The 19,823-nt window shown below is 40.2% G+C and overlaps 1 protein-coding gene across 1 annotated transcript in view; it reads right to left on the reverse strand.

Moving 5' to 3' along the window:
- Nucleotides 1-4,765: 4,765 nt before the first annotated feature.
- LOC117516163 (FYVE, RhoGEF and PH domain-containing protein 4-like) overlaps nucleotides 4,766-19,823 on the reverse strand; it is a 148,521-nt gene continuing 133,463 nt past the window's right edge. Inside the window, 9 exon segments of the mRNA XM_034177064.1 lie at nucleotides 4,766-4,878; nucleotides 4,881-4,995; nucleotides 8,244-8,353; nucleotides 8,356-8,389; nucleotides 8,464-8,522; nucleotides 11,666-11,804; nucleotides 12,727-12,883; nucleotides 12,999-13,147; nucleotides 13,285-13,374. Of these exon segments, the coding sequence (XP_034032955.1) occupies nucleotides 4,772-4,878; nucleotides 4,881-4,995; nucleotides 8,244-8,353; nucleotides 8,356-8,389; nucleotides 8,464-8,522; nucleotides 11,666-11,804; nucleotides 12,727-12,883; nucleotides 12,999-13,147; nucleotides 13,285-13,374 (960 nt within the window). The 3' untranslated portion in view covers nucleotides 4,766-4,771.

Consider the following 19,823-nt stretch of genomic DNA (forward strand, 5'->3'; position numbering starts at 1 on the left):
GGACACGGAGAGTTTTCTGCATTGTCAACATTTGGAGAGAGAGAGGGAGAAAAGGGTCAATAATCTGAGATAACATTAAAGAATTTAGTCTCATTTCTGTTACATATGTCACATAGGTCTCAAACAAGCTGTGTCAGGCCTAAATAACGTTTATCAAAGGAAAATGTCTATGAAAACACTTACAGAATTGTGGGAGTTTGGATATGTTTGCCATTAAACCTCAAACACATGATAATGTAAAAGGTAGATAAAACTGGTTTTGCACAATATGATCCCCTTAATAATGACCTTATTTGAACAAGAGTTTAACATGGATTATTTCCATTTTTAAATCTGCTCCTTCAAAGTTAAAAACTGAATGAAAAACTTCATGAATTAAAGTTTTTTTAACACAGTTTTAAATTTTACTAATCCCAGCCTGTGTTCAATTTAGGTTTTTTAAGACTTAAGCGTACAATACAGTGTAAAAGTCCACTGAATCACTGTTTAACAATATTTCAATGACTGTTAACTTGCATTTTCACGTGGAAATTACTTTATAAACAGTTATAGCTATAAGAAATGTATTTAACAGGTGTTTTGACACATGTGGAGCTCATAATATAATCGTACCATAAGAGGGGAAAAAAAAGGAGCTTTGGCGATCACAGCCTCATTGCTGCAGCGCTAAGCAGTCCACCCACATCTGGGTAACATGGAGGTGGTGGTTTGTGCACTTTACTCCCAAACACAAGGTCCCTCCCTAGTTCAAGGTGAACCGTGCCTCCTGCTCTAGATGAACATGGAGTTAGGTCAGGAAGAAAACTTGTGCCAAATGATCGATTTGTTGGATAATCAACAAATGGTACGGGGTCTTGAACCGAGGAACCTTCTGTTTTGGAAACCACGCTACACCAACAAGCTACTTGATTTAAATCCAGCATATTTTACTCAAAAATGTCATCAGCGAATATGCCATTATTTACACTAATGTTCACTGCATGCTAACACAAATGGCATGTGGCGGTTTCACCAGGCAGACACAAATGTCTACAGAAAGTGACCAGTCAGCATCTCTCCATCAAGACCATCACAACCACATTTTAAAGATCCACAAGGCCTCAAAGTCGCCGTCACGTCTCCAGCTTCCACTTTTACAAACACTTTGTTGGAAGCACAAAAACAGAATCGCTGGTTCCGTTTTCAAACAGAGCACACTCATTTCTGCTGGATCAATCTTTACAGTAAAACAGCTACGAGTCAAACACAGCATCAGCCACGCAGTGAGATTCGATGCTGCAATGAACAAAGGCATCTGCTGGAAACAGGAAGTCTGTATAAATAGAGGAACAATACCAGGCTGCTGAATTGTTCAACGGATGAATCACCACCTGTGACGCGTTGATGTGCAACAATATACCTCACAGCAGAACATGATTAACATTCCAGAGATGAATCATATATTTTTTTTTCACAAAACCTGAAATAATTGTGGGCAAATGCAGCAATTCCTCCTGACAAAGTAGTGACACATTTTAACAGAGTCTTAAAAACGACGCTACAGGTAAAACCAGCTTCCTGTACTCAGAGCCACGTTTGGTACCTTTAAGACAAACAAATACCACATGAAACAGATTAGAAGACTAATTCTATGATCTCAGAAAGCCATTCCAGGCCCACTGGAGACCTAATCGCCACTGCTCCAGTTTGAATGAAAAGATCTGATTGTTCTAATAAACTCACTTTCACATGGGATACCAAAAAAAGAAAAGAAAAAGTGATTTAAAAAAGTGTGCAGGAAGCTGAAAATACAGAGTTCAGTAGTTCTGCTGCAGCAGAGGTTTTGATCCACTGAGGAAGACTTTGCTATAAACCAATTAAGGTTTTTTTTCTCTGAATGGTATCAGCAGATTGAATCTGATTTCGGATTCCACTGTAGGAGCTGTCAGGACAGCGGTATTATTGTTGTGCCACTCACCAACATCAGTGGGCTCATCTCACAGAGAGCTAAAATTAAAACTTACAAGACGTAATGAAACAAAGGAAATGCGCCATACTGACATTGTGTGGGTACAAAGTGTCAGCGTGATCGAAACGTCTCATCAGTTCCTGCATTGGACTGGAAATTCATCATCTGAGCATGTAAAACTGCAGCCAGTCACATCCTTAAAGGTGCAGCCACTTTTGATTATTTTTTTAAACTAATTAAGTCATAAAAAAGATTTTTGTCAGCACCACTGATATCTCCAATATGAGAAGAAAATTGCCTTTGACCAATAGGGGTTAAAATACAGCAACAAAACACCATGACAAACATTCAGTGGTACCTGCATAGATGATGTGGAGGATTTTCTGACTCTCAGCTACAAATTTATTCATTTTCCATCTTTCTTTTTTTTTATTAAAGTGTCTTTATTAGTATGAGCATGAATGCAATAATGTATCACGAGAAATGTGTCAAATTGTGATATCGTGAAATTAATCGTATCAAGAAGTTGTGTATTGTTCCACTCCAAGAATTAAAGGTGCTTTATAATAAGCCTTAAGCAGCTCCTTCAGTAATAGATTGCTGCACCCTCGGTGCAAAACAGAACACCTCCGCAGGTCATTTATTACACCTGCAGTCAGACTGTATACTTCAAAATGGTTTTAGCACCATAACCACCTGCTGGTTTTGCACTATTAGCTACATCTTCTTCCACCTTTTGTGTTTTATTACATGCACAACTGCGCAATTTATCCTGTGCAATAATTTAACCATATATATATATATATATATATATATATATATATATAATATATATATATATATACACACACACACACACACACACACACTTACTTATATTCTATTTTTCACTTAATATTAGTATTTATGCACCCACCAGCAAACATTGCAATATACTTTAGTCACCTTTCTTTAATGGAAATATTTTCTTTTCTTTACTACTATATGACTCTTGCTGCTGCAATAAGTGAGTTTCCCCACTGTGGGATCACTAAAGTTTATCTTATCTTATTTCAACACAAAGTAAATTTTATCAATTTTGCAGAAAAACAAACGGGACTACACCTTTAAAAGTTGCCTTTTAATGATAACCCTGAAAGATGTTGCATATTTGAAGCGATCCTACGTCATTCCCATCGTACCACAGTGAATTCTGTCCCACCACTGAATGAGGAGCTGTGTTTTTTTCTCTGGTACGAATCTCCTTTCATCCCCTCGCCAATGCTTGGATTGTGAAGTGAGGGCTAATCTGAGCTTGCTCAGCCTACAACTTAACAACTATCAATGAGTCAGGCCAGAGAAGGAGACTTTAACAAAGCACTGCTGCTTTTCATCCTTCAAATAGAAAAAGGTTGGGCAAGAAAGTTTTCCGTTTCTGCTCGAGGCGTCACTGTGATTACAATTTTTGTGACAAAACCTGTTGAATGACGTATATGCATAAAAAAAACCTGCCATATTGAACAAATCTTTCTCTGCGGAGCTGCTACACTAATTACAGATTGTGCAGTTCTGTTTTTAATTAGTTGAATTTTTCAAGCAACAATTCAATTCAATTCAATCAATTTTTATATAGCGCCAAATCACAACAAACAGTTGCCCCAAGGCGCTTTATATTGTAAGGCAAGGCCATACAATAATTATGTAAAACCCCAACGGTCAAAACGACCCCCTGTGAGCAAGCACTTGGCTACAGTGGGAAGGAAAAACTCCCTTTTAACAGGAAGAAACCTCCAGCAGAACCAGGCTCAGGGAGGGGCAGTCTTCTGCTGGGACTGGTTGGGGCTGAGGGAGAGAACCAGGAAAAAGACATGCTGTGGAGGGGAGCAGAGATCGATCACTAATGATTAAATGCAGAGTGGTGCATACAGAGCAAAAAGAGAAAGAAACAGTACATCATGGGAACCCCCCAGCAGTCTACGTCTATAGCAGCATAACTAAGGGATGGTTCAGGGTCACCTGATCCAGCCCTAACTATAAGCTTTAGCAAAAAGGAAAGTTTTAAGCCTAATCTTAAAAGTAGAGAGGGTGTCTGTCTCCCTGATCTGAATTGGGAGCTGGTTCCACAGGAGAGGAGCCTGAAAGCTGAAGGTTCTGCCTCCCATTCTACTCTTACAAACCCTAGGAACTACAAGTAAGCCTGCAGTCTGAGAGCGAAGCGCTCTATTGGGGTGATATGGTACTACGAGGTCCCTAAGATAAGATGGGACCTGATTATTCAAAACCTTATAAGTAAGAAGAAGAATTTTAAATTCTATCTAGAATTAACAGGAAGCCATGAAAGAATAAATTGCTTTCTGGGAATACAGAACAAACAAAGTTACCAAACAAGTTCATTTCAAGTTGTTATAACTTTAAGCCACATTTATGTGTAGAGTCAGAGAGAGACGTGTTTCCACTACAATCATATAAAATCATTTGCTCAGGACCTGTGACAGAACGCAACTGCAGTTAAACAATCAGAAAATAACTGTTTATTTCTCTGATTTAGGAAATGTCTGTGCAGAAACAAATGTCTGCAGAAACGCTCTCTCTCTCTCAGTTCCCATTCACTCTGTACCTCGATGACCATCTCTCTTTGTTATTTGGGTTTTAGAAGGTAACCACTGAAAGGTTCAGAAAGTAAACTTTACTTCTACTTCGATTAGTGCACATTTATGCTTTTCCAAACCTTAATGAATGTTCAACTTGTTAAAAATTACAATTATGGCCCCTTTAGACTGCCACGGAGACATAATCTGGATTAAGTTCCAAAAGTGAGATTAGACCAAACTGACTGTGTGCGTCTTATGATTTATTTATAATTAAACTCAGCCGTGTCGCTGGTGTGAAAGTGGACCTGGCCTGGAGCTCCAGCGTCCTCTCCTTCCCCGAAACCTGGAAGGTGTGGGGTAGTCGCCGTTGGTCGTTTCCAGGACCTTCATGCCGTCCATACCGATACGCGTCCTTACTGTGTACTTTGGCCCACCCAGACTGAATTTGGGCACACAGTACAACAGCATGTTGTTGAACTGAAACACAAAGAAACAAATAGACACACACACACAGATTATCGCAATACTAGAATTTCAAACTCTAAACAGATACCCCAAAAAATACTCTATATCATATGACAATTTAAACAAATATAGAACAATGCAAACAATAATACCAATGGGACAATGAAGGTGATGAATTACTGTAAATTCATTCAAGGGTGCCAATAACTGTCCAGCATAATTTAATATCTACAAGTTTTATTTCATTCTATAAAAGCATTTTGTTTTGGTTTTTTCTGTTCAATAACTGGAGTTTAAAAAAGAAATATTGTTATTATACAAAAGTGATTTGTCTGCCTTTATTTCTGAGCATATCTTATAAATGTGCATTTTAAAAATAGAGATGCCAGGACTGTAGGTAGTGCAAAAGAAATAAATGGTAAATGGACTGCATTTATAGCGCTTTTCCATCTGTATCAGACGCTCAAAGCGCTTTACAATTATGCCTCACATTCACCCCGATGTCAGGGTGCTGCCATACAAGGCGCTCACTACACACCGGGAGCAATAGGGGATTAAAGGCCTTGCCCAAGGGCCCTTAGTGATTTTCCAGTCAGGCGGGGATTTGAACCCATGATCTTATGGACTCATGCCCAACACCTTAACCACTAGACCAGGGGTGGCCAATTTCGGTCCTTGAGAGCCACACTCCTGACACTCTTAGTTGTCTCCCTGCTCCAACACACCTGAATCCAATGAAAGACTCGTTAGCAAACTTTTAATGAGCCTTTCATTGGATTCAGGTGTGTTGGAGCAGGGAGACAACTAAGAGTGTCAGGAGTGTGGCTCTCGAGGACCGAACTTGGCCACCCCTGCACTAGACCATCACCTCCCCAAAAGAAGAAAAAAAAGGTGGTTTAGGTGGCAGTGGAAAAAAAAAAACATCCCAAAAACATATTTATTTATTCGTTGTAAGACAACAACGTTGGTATAGGTTACTGTGTGCATCCTTATTTTCAGAGTTCATTAACTGAATTCAGTTTTTGAAAGTTTCCAGCCTGTGATTGCCAAGTTACCATGAATGCAGCATTAGTATGACTCTGTTATCAGACCTGTAAATCACGGCTTCAACACCATATGACACTTAAACGCCGCTCTGTGACTTCTTTCTTTGGGCAATTTTCATTTTTTGTTGCGTCGCAGCTGGACTTCTCCAACTATACTCACGGGGAACCACTGGCTCGAACCAAAAGGGAGCTATGAGAGTGGTTATTTGAGTGTGTGGTGGGGGCTGTGTACCTGCAGCAGCGGTAAGTATTTTATTAACTGAAGGAGGCAAAAACTATGCTGTTGGTACCAATTCTGTAAATGATTACCAAATCTGACAGTAGGTTTTTGTATAAATCAGTATCTCAGTATTGGATTTTTTGACAATCCTAACACACGCGCACACACCTTGTGTCAATAAAAACATGTGATTAAAGGTTTAGGAATAGTTGGTCGAAAATATATATAGACTGTGATCCAATTAATGAACAAGGGAAAGGAGCAATTTAAGAATTGGTATCTTCAATGTGTGTGTGTGTGTGTGTAAATGGTAAATGGACTGCATTTATAGCGCTTTTCCATCTGCATCAGACGCTCAAAGCGCTTTACATTTATGCCTCACATTCACCCCGATGTCAAGGTGCTGCCATACAAGGCGCTCACTACACACCGGGAGCAATAGGGGATTAACGGCCAAGGGCCCTTAGTGATTTTCCAGTCAGGCGGGGATTTGAACCCATGATCTTCTGGACTCAAGCCCAACACCTTAACCACTAGACCATTCATTCATTGTGTGTGTGTGTGGTGTGTGTGTGTGTGTGTGTGTGTGTGTGTGTGTGTGTGTGTGTGTGTGTGTGTGTGTGTGTGTGTGTGGTGTGTGTGTGTGTGTGTGTGTGGTGTGTGTGTGTGTGTGTGTGTGTGTGTGTGTACAGTAATGTTCTTCATGATGTCTGACTTTGGAGGTAAAAAAAAAAGAGAAGCAAAAACAGTATGATTTTATCAGTCAATAACACTTGATTTTTACTTCAAGAAAATCTTGAAATCATTCCTTACAACATCGGGAACACTGGATAAAACAAATACACCGCAGAACTATGCACAGTACATATTATTAGATTTATCTATATTATAATAGCCAAGTGGCCTCCATGTGCGCATGTGTATATGGCTTTGATCACGGAGAAACCGGGGAGCTGACATTATGCTATGTTTATGTATTTTGGGTCAAGGAAGAACGCTGCGAAAACAGAACGTCGATAGGACTAATATCTTTGGAGAAACTATAGATATTAGCTAAAATTGCTTATTAATTACATGCTGGACTCACACACCATTCCAGCAGGGGGTGATAAATCATCTTTAACATTAAAAGTGTGAGTGCGTGTGCGTGTGATTTTATTTAGTAAGTTCAATGTAAGTACATAATATAATTGTAAATACCTTAACAATACATGGATGACACAAGACAGTGAAAACATTTATTTCCATTGTGGTCCAATTAAAAATGAAATGACAAAATAGAAGTAAAAATAAAATAGTAATAATGACAATAATAATTATTATAATGATAATAATAAGTGTGTATGTGATAACAAGATTACAGAACCTAAACAATTTATAAATACATAAAAAAATGTAATACAGGAAAAAAGGGTTGAGTTCTTCTAAAAACTGTTGAGGTCCAAGGTTCTGAAAACATTTTGGACTCACACAACATTTCCACCTCCACCCTTGAAAAATGTCTGCTGCCTATTGTATTTTATAAACACGACCCAATCTAGAGTTAACCCAACGCACTAGTTATTCATTATCATAAAAATTTGCAAAGTGGAATCTGATTGTATTTTATCTTATTTCTAAAGACAGTGCATTTAAAGTGTAAAAAACCCCAAAACATTGCAGTGTGTCAGTATCAATCACCGGAAGAAGTGAGTCTTTTTTTTGTTGTTTGTTTGTTTTTGGTTCTCATAATTCTGCAGATAGCCTGAATTGTACGGATGGGAGACTTTATGCCTCCAGCTAATAAGAGCCAGAAGATATTACATCATCTGGTAAGATCAGTAATTGTTCACGGCCCCCTGATGTCTCATCACACAGAGGGGTTCCCAGCAAATGAGTGACTTGATTCAATTGACATGTGCAAACAAATTCTCGCCTCACTTTATTTCCCTGTGGTGTCCTTCATTAGTCCAGGCAGTGGGATGTTTTCTTTTGTGTATGTGTTTTACACTCACCAGGAAGAGGTATCGTTCCATGGCTGAAGTGTTTCTGGCTGCCAGCTTCAGGATGTGGCCTTCTTTGATGAACTCGTTGGATGGATTGACGATGTCCTCCTCCTCTCCAGCATCTCGTATATTTCAATAAGTTTCTTCAGATTCTCCTGAATGATGACGACACGCTTGTCATTGTTGTTCTTGTATGATGCGACTGTGCAGAAAGTGTTTGTGTACTTACAGTTTTTCGTATGGCGCTGTTGGAGTGAGTGGCTGCCGTGGCAATAATTTCTAATGATTCTGCAAGACAAAAGGAAATCATTATATAATCTACGTGTAGCAATGAGATGTACGGCCAAAAATCAATTTAAAACATCTCACAGCTGACTGGTATATCAAGGTTTTTTGTTTGTTTGTTTTTAAAGATTTTAATTCTGTGTTGCTGCATGCAAGCACTGACTGACCAAGCGGCAAAACTCAAGCTTGTATTTTGACCCCAACCAGGAAGTGCATTTCCTTGCCTGGCCACTTGAGGCTGGTTCCAAAACAGAGCACAGAGCTGTGCACAGAGCACATTCTCGTAGAAGCCCATTTAAAACATCCAAATTTAGAGCAAAAATAAACATGTTTACAGCCTGGTACAAAAACAGTTTGGCCTCTACAGATAGTTTCCACCTCCATGACAGCTGTACGGCAGATTAATTTATTTCTAACTTCTTAGTTTTAAGATGTTTTAATTAATAAAATTTTATATAATGCCTGAATAAATACTTGTCATTTGATTGGTGGTTTGTATGTCATGTGATATGGATCATTCGACCCATTTGCCATTGCGTTTCATTTACTGTGCAATTTTGGTTCCATATGTTTTGTACCATTGTTGGGTGCCAACACTGCCATGCTCGCACTTTGGCAATGGCGCTTAGTTTCAATCAATCAATCAATCAATTTTATTTATATAGCGCCAAATCACAACAAACAGTTGCCCCAAGGCGCTTTATATTGTAAGGCAAGGCCATACAATAATTATGTAAAAACCCCAACGGTCAAAACGACCCCCTGTGAGCAAGCACTTGGCGACAGTGGAAAGGAAAAACTCCCTTTTAACAGGAAGAAACCTCCAGCAGAACCAGGCTCAGGGAGGGGCAGTCTTCTGCTGGGACTGGTTGGGGCTGAGGGAGAGAACCAGGAAAAAGACATGCTGTGGAGGGGAGCAGAGATCGATCACTAATGATTAAATGCAGAGTGGTGCATACAGAGCAAAAAGAGAAAGAAACACTCAGTGCATCATGGGAACCCCCCAGCAGTCTAAGTCTATAGCAGCATAACTAAGGGATGGTTCAGGGTCACCTGATCCAGCCCTAACTATAAGCTTTAGCAAAAAGGAAAGTTTTAAGCCTAATCTTAAAGTAGAGAGGGTGTCTGTCTCCCTGATCTGAATTGGGAGCTGGTTCCACAGGAGAGGAGCCTGAAAGCTGAAGGCTCTGCCTCCCATTCTACTCTTACAAACCCTAGGAACTACAAGTAAGCCTGCAGTCTGAGAGCGAAGCGCTCTATTGGGGTGATATGGTACTAAGAGGTCCCTAAGATAAGATGGGACCTGATTATTCAAAACATTATAAGTAAGAAGAAGAATTTTAAATTCTATTCTAGAATTAACAGGAAGCCAATGAAGAGAGGCCAATATGGGTGAGATATGCTCTCTCCTTCTATTCCCTGTCAGTACTCTAGCTGCAGCATTTTGAATTAACTGAAGGCTTTACAGGGAACTTTTAGGACAACCTGATAATAATGAATTACAATAGTCCAGCCTAGAGGAAATAAATGCATGAATTAGTTTTTCAGCATCACTCTGAGACAAGACCTTTCTAATTTTAGAGATATTGCGTAAATGCAAAAAAGCAGTCCTACATATTTGTTTAATATGCGCATTGAATGACATATCCTGATTAAAAATGACTCCAAGATTTCTCACAGTATTACTAGAGGTCAGGGTAATGCCATCCAGAGTAAGGATCTGGTTAGACACCATGTTTCTAAGATTTGTGGGGCCAAGTACAAAAGTTTAAAAACAAAAATGGCAGGGTTGTTTTATTCGCGGTGCTCATTCTTGTAACACAAACACACACAAAACAACTAATTTAATATGCGTAAGCTGTCTGGAGGCATCTGCAGTATTCACTGGGACGTCTACCTGAAGTACAAGCACTGTCAGATTAAGAGCTCTACAAATTTCTGTGACCATTTTTTGCTGGACTGAGGAAAGCAGACAGCAGTCTGTACACAAAGAAGTCAGTGCATGGAGAAGTCTGGTACGGGTTACATCGTCAGGGTTATTAGACATAATATAAAACAAATAATGATTTTTATTCATGCTCCGCCTCGTTGAATGGAACATTCTATCTTTCAGCGAATTAAATATTTTTTCCATTGCACTCATAAACATTCATTATTTGAATACTGTATAATTGTGGGCATGGTTGCTTTGATTGACAGCAGCTGGTTCCTGCGACTCTGCCTCTGACCTTGATGGAGTCACTCGCTGTTGTGTTGTTGTTTGTCTGGAGTATTTTATTAGAAACACCTGGAATAATCTGTCTTGTTATGCGGTGAAATGTCCTAAAAGATAATCTAAGCTGTTTCTGTTGCAATATTGATGGCTGAGTGAAACTCTAGTCTTATTTAATATTGTGTGCTAATGGTGTTAGCACTCTTAGCAACTGTTGGTAGGTCCACTTAATGGATGATTACTGAGGAAATACGCAACAGATAATTTACTGTTCACACCAAAGTAAACCGGTAAAACCACTGCGGAGTCCCCAAAAATATGACTTAATAAACACCTGAATGGAGGTTAGCTGTTAGCTTGTGCTTCAGGCTCAGCACGGGGACGTGTTCAGGGTTTTTTCTTTCCGGCACACACGGTGCAACCCATGCTCCACCCCTTTATGTATTAATGAGATTATCGTGAATCAGCACGGGCGGGGCCCTCAACATAGTGGCGCCTAGAAAACCATTGGGTGACGTCACGCAGGCTCTGTCCAGTATATATGCAGTCTGAGGGACTGACGTGCACTGCTACAACTGCTTTTGGAAAAACTGTCACGACTGCAAAAATGATTACAATAGCAGTTGCAAATGCAAAGCTAACTCAACCACTATTGTAATAAATGTAATTAATAATAATAGTAATTATTAATAAGTAAGTAGTAACTATTACAATATTACACTGTTGCCATAATTATTGTAACAGTGCAGCAGCACAAGAGCAAAAAAGAGCTTTTACTTTGCTTAAACAACTTAAACTTAGTCCCGCAACCCGGTCCTGGATAAGCGGTTGAAGATGAGTAAGTGAACTTGAACTTACTTTGGTATAAAGATATTTTGAAATATTAAACCCCAACAGAACACACAGCCTGCAGAGTGGCGATCAGGTCACGTACTTTCTGCGTCTCGTCGGTCGGGGTCGTCTTGAGGCAGCTTCTTCAGATAGTCTTTGAGCAGCATCTCATAACGAGGGACTCTCTGTACGGGCTCCAGCATGTGATGCTGAAGTGTCAGATTACCACAGACCTCTAGACCCTGTGAACAAATAAACACCGAGCTCAAGTATCACCCACTTGTTTCATTATCTTGACAAATAGATCTTAAAAAAACTGTAATGGATGCAAAGTAAGTGGCTGTGTGGCATAGAAGTTGGACTGCCGATCTATAGGTCGTGGTTACCAGTCTTTGGACAAAACACTTCATCTGCAGTGTAGCGTCGTCTACAACTCCCCCTGTGATGGACTGGCATCCCATCCAGGGGGAGTTGTAGACTACCAGTCCAATGGGCCTCTGAGACTGTACAGGACACAGAGGTGATGCTGCACCCAAAAATTACACCTGGATAAACTAAGACTCCTCGATCTCTGTTGCAAAAGTCACAGCAAGGTCAAAGTTGATCTCAAGGAAGTTGACCTGGGTAACATCCATGTCTACCGAGACGTAGGACAAAAACAACACCCCTCAGGATTGAGGTGTAAAAACCCATTTAGTGGCGTCAAAGTGGCTTTTCCACTGTTGCAGTACTGTACCTTTTGAGTACTTTAGACCAGAAGTTGTGGTTTTCCACTGGCCACAGGTAGTACTTACCAGACCAAACCCCACATTAGGGGTGGAGCTAAATACCCTGCTTATTGCTGCCTAATTACAACTGATTGGTTCCACCTCTTTGCATCTCACTGCACAGAGATTACAGAGTACTTGGGACCACAATAGTTTTTTTTGTTGTTATGAGATACCAGCAAATGGTAAAAACAAAACAGGACAATTTCCTCTTGATGTATGTGTAGTGGAGCATCAGCGCCACCAACTGGGCTGTCATTTTGAACTTGACCATTTGTTTGCCCAATGCTACTCAACAGTTTCCAGCTGCATTTTCTGGCTCTTGTGCAAAACCTCAGCTTGTCTTTTTAGAACTGCAGCCTTCTTTTTTTCAGGACTAGATCCAGGTCCACAATACCTGGATCTCCTGAATGATGGCCTTGAATTGAGGTGAACGTTCATTCCACAGCTTCAGCAAATCCATGGCTTTGTCAAAGTTCTTCACATACTCTGCGTACATCTTTAGGAAGGGTGTAAGCTTCTGCAGGATGTCCCCAATGCGGGGTTTGGACTCCCTGCAGGGAAGGAAAAGCAGGATGGACACTGGTCAGACATCCTGGAGTACCCATGCAAATAAAACCAACTCCTCACAAGTCACATGAGTACTATGTAAGATTGATAAAGTGATGCTCACCATTCCCCATTCGCTTCTCTAAGTCAGGAAGCAGAAACTGGCTGTGAAAGGTGTGGATGGAGGAGATGTTGGAGAAGATGTTCTTCACCATGTCCACGCTGAACGTGCCTTTATTTGCTTCATCCATTAGCTTAGCACAGAACACCTGAAAAGTGAAGTACGACAAAGACCTTAAAGAAGGTCAGAAACTGCTTTGGTGTGTTCACATGAAGGTTTCACCATCTGTGCGCCGAGTGTGGAATCTGCTCAAAAATACAGAAGCACCTCGGACTTGGATCTCACCTGGTCCAGCAGTTTAAGTCGAGCCACGTAGGCCTTCTCTGTCTGCAGGAGCTCACTGGCGATCTTAAACAACTTCTGCTCGTTTGTTTCCTGGAACACACAGGACACACAAGTTGAAGTTCTCATACGTTGTGTAACAATGGTGTGATGATTTCATGAATGAATTAATGATATAATGTACGTAAAAAAAAAAAAAAAATCCTGCACTGTGAACTTTGAATCCTGATGGACACGACGTGAACACGTGTATTTGTCAGGAAACATTTTCTTCAGGGTCCACATTTTAAACCCAAATCCTCCAGAAAAACCACAAAAAATGTGCACAAATATTTGAACAAAAAACGTCTGGTCTCTTCGAATATCAGCTAGATTCAGTTCTTGGCCCAGATTCTAGAACTGAGTTTATAATTTCTTTTAAGTACTGTGTGTAATTGGTGGGCAGTGTGGTGGCCAAGCATTTAGAAGGTTCCTGGTTCAAGACCACCCCTGCCTATTCTCCATACTGCATCAGGAAGGACATCCAGTGTAAAACTTGTGCCAAATCAGCATGCAGGTCTATATCAGATCTGCTGCGGTGACTCAGAGTGAGAAAAGGAGAAACCAAAAGAACTTACTGTGTAACTGGTACTGAGCCAAACCTCACTACAAAATATATGTACAGTCAGAACCTGAAATGGGGCGTTTTGCTCATTTTAAAGGACACAGGAACTTTTTCTGACTGTGAGACGCCCATCAGCTGTGGGAGCCCTCTGTTCAAAACATATTTACTTATTTCTTTGTTTGACTGAGTTATCATCATTTTTGGATAGAAACTTTAATATTTGCCTTGACAACACTTACTGTATGTACATAGCAAAGGTTTGAGACACCGAAGAAGCGCTTTGCGAAGAAGCTTTTGAAAGTGTCCATGTATTCCCATTCCAGCAAATATCAAGTCTTCTAATGTCTTTTTCTATCTTATTAAGAAATTAACCAATTATCAAATAAACATATAATTATAAAAACCCAATTAAACACAAACTGATCTTCTTATAAGTTGGGGGAGACCACCTAAAAATACATAGATTTAATGTGAAACATGATCACACATTTCACATATTTATAGTAATTCATAAATTGACTGTTTTTTTTTATTTAGTCTCCAATGACATGACTGATTTGTAAATTCTATACAAGGTCAGGAGGAAAACAACTTATGATCCAATTAAATATTTAAAAGGTGCACATCACTATAGTTTTGTCATAATATCTACCAAACTGAATGAGGTGATCTGGGTTGAATGGTTGTGCTGGATCTGGTTTCTCTGGTGATGTTTTGAAGAAGGGAACTGACCTGGGGTGAGAAAAAGCTCTAGTTCCCATTTTAGTGTTGTACTTTGAAACTGAAGCATTGATGGTTCAATGAGTTCCTGTTTAATTCAGATCTCTGAAAGTCTTAAACTTTACAATTGCAAACAAAAGAAATGTTTTAGAGTTGAAACAGTGCATGTTTTCTTGCTCTTTGCAGCAAATCATGATTTGTTATACAGACTGGGGTGTGCTCAATACCTCAGCTGTGCCACTGTGTGGGGTGTGTGTGTGCGTTCTCATGGGGAGCTGTGTGCTGATGTGTGTTTGTACCAGTAAACAGGAAATGAAAGATGGAAGAAGGGAAACGACAAACTCAACATAACACATAAATCTTTGTGTTAAGACAATTAGTCAAATAAAAAGATGTCGGACAAGACCGAAGTGTCAAATTCTCTATTACACAAACTATAACAGAAACAAGCCGATGTGATTGAAATTTGGGTTTCAGTTGTTTTTCCGGGAGACAGGAGGCAAAATCTCCCAATTGCAAAAAAGCTGCAGTGTTTGTTGGTGCCAACAATATGTTCAGTATTGATTAAACCATTGACCGTTTTCTCGATTAACTGATTAGTTGTTTGGTGCACAAAATGTCAGAAAATTATGAAAATGTTCAGTGCTTCACCAAAGTCCAGCATCTTATTTTGTCCACAACCCAAAAACATGCAGTTTTGTGATAACTGTTTTTTAACCTATTATGAAAATATGAACATACAACACAAATACAAACATAATGACTACAGTTACGATAAAAATAAAAAGTCTACAACCCCAAAAAAAGTCACCATGGGATCCAGGACTTTGTCTTTCATAGCGCCTCATTGTAGAACATACTGAAGATTAATAAATACTGGAGCAGTAGACAATTCCAAGTATGCAATGTCCAGATATCTCAGAACCCAGGTACAAATAAAGCTGATCTTATCTTATCAAAAGGAAACACAATGGTAGGTTTCTGGAACATAGCAACCAGTATTTTTTTCCGCTGTTGCAAGTCCAGCAAATGCTTTATTACTCATTTATTTTTATATTCAGGCCCAGATTTGACAACTCATTCAGCATGAGTGTAACGGAAGAAAAAGGCAGCTGGACTACAAACCCCTAGAGGAGTTAGAAGCATCATCTTCCAGAAGCTGGCCACTGGACGGCAAGCCCAGAATGAAAATAAGTACCAACTGCTTTCAAAGACACTTACGATCCTCCCATGATCCATAAAAGTGCAAAAGCACGATCAAACAGCTTACTCCAGCATGTCTCCTATCAGGCTGGATTATAAACTGCAGACCTGGCAACTCAACTTGAAAATGAAGTGAAGCTGCACCCTGGCTGTGTTCTCAGTCAGAACCGCAACAACGCTAGGAGAGGTGATGGTCTAGTGGTTAAGACGTTGGGCTTGAGACCAGAAGATCCTCGGTTCAAATCCCAGCCTGACTGGAAAATCACTACGGGCCCCTGGGCAAGGTTGCTTAATCCCTATTGTTCCCGGTGTGTAGTGAGCGCCTTGTATGGCAGCATGTGAATGTGAGGCGTCATCTGTAAAGCGCTGATGCAGATGGAAAAGTGTGATATAAATGCAGTCCATTTTAAACGCTGCTTTTGTTTCAAATTGTTACCCCGATGGAACACAATCAAACAAGTTTCAACCTGTAGTCACTAAGACTACACCGTTTAAGGATGCTTGAACATGACTGAAGCTGTTGAGACTATGAACACCCAGACATGACCGTGTAATGACGCCAATGTGGCCAATCGGGATGAAATTTTTGAACAGCTTGAAAACTCCATCCCGACTTCAAAACTGGTGCCAATGATGGCTGTGACTACGGTGTATACACAGTTCAGTTCAGATTTTGTCAATCTTTTGACAAAAGACGAATCAAGAAGTGTGATGCCTCTAAGCACAGCCCAAATTGCTATTCAGGATGAAACAGGAAGGAGCGGCGCTCTGTGGAATAGCGGTGTAAGAACGCTGTGAGAAGAACCAACAGATTCTGGAGTCTGTGCCTCCGGTAGAGTAAGTGGGTGTGTTGTGAGACAGCGCTGCAGCGGGACACTGTTTACCTTGAAATAACACAAAAAAAGAAGCATGTGGAAAACTGTACTTGACACATAACCCCTCCTCTCCACAGATATAACCATATCGTCTTGACGCGTTTTCCCTCCCAATGAGAAACATGGGTCCCATGCATGAGAGCAGTTGAGTAATTTCTCCACCTTCTTCCTCGCCAGTCTCTCTTCTACAACCCCTGACAAAAATTATGGAATCACCAGCCTCGGAGGATGTTCATTCAGTTGTTTAATTTGTAGAAAAAAAGCAGATCACAGACATGACACAAAACTACAGTAATTTCAAATGGCAACTTTCTGGCTTTAAGAAAACACTATAAGAAATCAGGAAAAAAAATCGTGCAGTCAATAACGGTTACTTTTTTAGACCAAGCAGAGGGAAAAAAATATGGAATCATGAAAAACAAAAAAACGCTCCAACACATCACTAGTATTTTGTTGCACCACCTCTGGCTTTTATAACAGCTTGCAGTCTCTGAAACATGGACTTAATGAGTGACAAACAGTACTCTTCATCAATCTGGCTCCAACTTTCTCTGACTGCTGTTGCCAGATCAGCTTTGCAGGTTGGAGCCTTGTCATGGACCATTTTCTTCAACTTCCACCAAAGATTTTCAATTGGATTAAGATCCGGACTATTTGCAGGCCATGACATTGACCCTATGTGTCTTTTTGCAAGGAATGTTTTCACAGTTTTTGCTCTACGGCAAGATGCATTATCATGTTGAAAAATGATTTCATCATCCCCAAACATCCTTTCAACTGATGGGATAAGAAAAGTGTCCAAAATATCAATGTAAACTTGTGCATTTATTGATGATGTAATGACCGCCATCTCCCCCAGTGCCTTACCTGACATGCAGCCCCATATCATCAATGACTGTGGAAAATTTACATGTTCTCTTCAAGCAGTCATCTTTATAAATCTCATTGGAACGGCACCAAACAAAAGTTCCAGCATCATCACCTTGCCCAATGCAGATTCGAGATTCATCACTGAATATGACTTTCATCCAGTCATCCACAGTCCACATTGCTTTTCCTTAGCCCATTGTAACCTGTTTTTTTCTGTTATAGGTGTTAATGATGGCTTTCGTTTAGCTTTTCCTGTATGTAAATCCCATTTCCTTTAGGCGGGTTCTTACAGTTCGGTCACAGACGTTGACTCGTTTACTCCATTCGTTCCTCATTGTTTCGTTGTGCATTTTCGATTTTGAGACATACTGCTTGAAGTTTTCCTGTCTTAACGTTTGATGTCTTCCTTGGTCTACCAGTATGTTTGCCTTTAACAACCTTCCCATGTGTTTGTATTGGTCCAGAGTTTAGACATAGCTGACTGTGGACAACCAACATATTTTGCAACATTGCGTTGATGATTTACCCTCTTTTAAGAGTTGATAATCCTCTCCTTGTTTCAATTGACATCTCTCGTGTTTGGAGCCATGATTCATGTCAGTCCACTTGGTGCAACAGCTCTCCAAGGTGTGATCACTCATTTTTAGATGCAGACTAATGAGCAGATCTGATTTGATGCAGGTGTTAGTTTTGGGGATGGAAATTTACAGGGTGATTCCATAATTTATTCCTCAGAATTGAGTGAGTCCATATTTTTCCCTGTGCTTGGTCTAAAAAAGTAACCGTTACTGACTGCCACGTTTTTTTTTCTTGATTTTCTTATAGTGTTTCTTAAAGCCAGAAAAGTTGCCATTTGAATTACTTTAGTTTTGTGTCATATCTGTGATCTGCTTTTTTCTACAAAATTAAACAACTGCATGAACATCCCTCGAGGCCGGTGATTCCATAATTTTTGCCAGGGTTGTAAAACCCACCATGACACCTGGACATCAGGTTGAATCCAGGTTTGTAGAGGTTGGAGCTTGAAGGCCCAGTTACAAAGTCTGAGGTTTGGATGGGGCAGACTGTCAGCTCGTCTTCCTGCTGCATTTTAGTGAGTTTAATGTGTGGTTTCTATGGTGCCCTGCCATAGAAACTGTATTAGTACTGACTGCAATTTGCTGCAGTATCATTGTCATGGGGGAAATGGGAGCATCGAGCCAACAAAATTTACTCTGGGCAGTGTTTTTATGTGAAATCATTAAAAAATGTGGCTGCGGCAATAATTCTATAGTTGGGTGCATTATGGAAATTTTGGTCAATTATTGTCTGAACTGAGGAAAAAATACGTAATCCTGGAGCAGCTGATATGGGTTGCCACGGACTTTACACTGAGCTCCCTCTGGTGGCCATTTTTGGCCAATGAAAACATTGCTGTGCTCAATACAAATACATGTAATTTGGTCACTTTTCAAAGGGGTCAGACTCGTCAATTTAAGTCAAATTCAATTCAATTTAATTTAATTGGCTTATAATGCGCCAAATCACAGCAAAAGCCGTCTCAAGGCGCCTTACATGAAACAATTCAACATAAAATTTAAATAAATAATTAAAAATGAATAAAAAAATTCAGATACATGATTAAAAACAGAAGTAAAAGAATAAAACATAAAAAAATAAAAACTATTCATAAGTTGCTGTTGTTCATTCGGCTGCTCTCGGTTTTTTGCTCGGGTCGCCACAGCGGATACAGCCAGATCCACATTGGTAATTGGCACAAGTGTCACGCCGGATGCCCTTCCTGACGCAACTCCAGTTTCGCGTGGAGAAACACACACAGTCGCTGGTGTTCCAAAGAGGTCTCCCATCCAAGTACTAAACAGACCCTGATCTGCTTAGCTTCTGAGATCTGATGGGATCAGGCTGACACAGAGCAGAGCAGCTGTGCAAAAACTATTCATAAGAAAGAGAATAAAAATAGGTTTTCTGTCTTGACTTAAAAATGTCCACAGACTCCGACTGCCTCACGGTCGCAGGAAGACTGTGCACAGGGTGGGTGCACGATGCAAAAAGGCTCTTTGACCTGCTGACTTCTTCACCCTGGGAACACAGAGAAGTCCCGCATCCTGCGACTGCAAAGCCCGGGCCGGCACGTAAAGTTCCACCAGATCAGCCAGATAAGATGCCGCCAGTCCATGAACAACCTTATAAGTCAATAACAAAACCTTAAAATCTGCTCTCACAGAGACAGGGAGCCAGTCCAAAGATGTCAAAATTGGTGTGATATGTTC

The sequence above is a fragment of the Thalassophryne amazonica genome, chromosome 8, assembly GCF_902500255.1.
Source record: "Thalassophryne amazonica chromosome 8, fThaAma1.1, whole genome shotgun sequence".
Taxonomy (NCBI): domain Eukaryota; kingdom Metazoa; phylum Chordata; class Actinopteri; order Batrachoidiformes; family Batrachoididae; genus Thalassophryne; species Thalassophryne amazonica.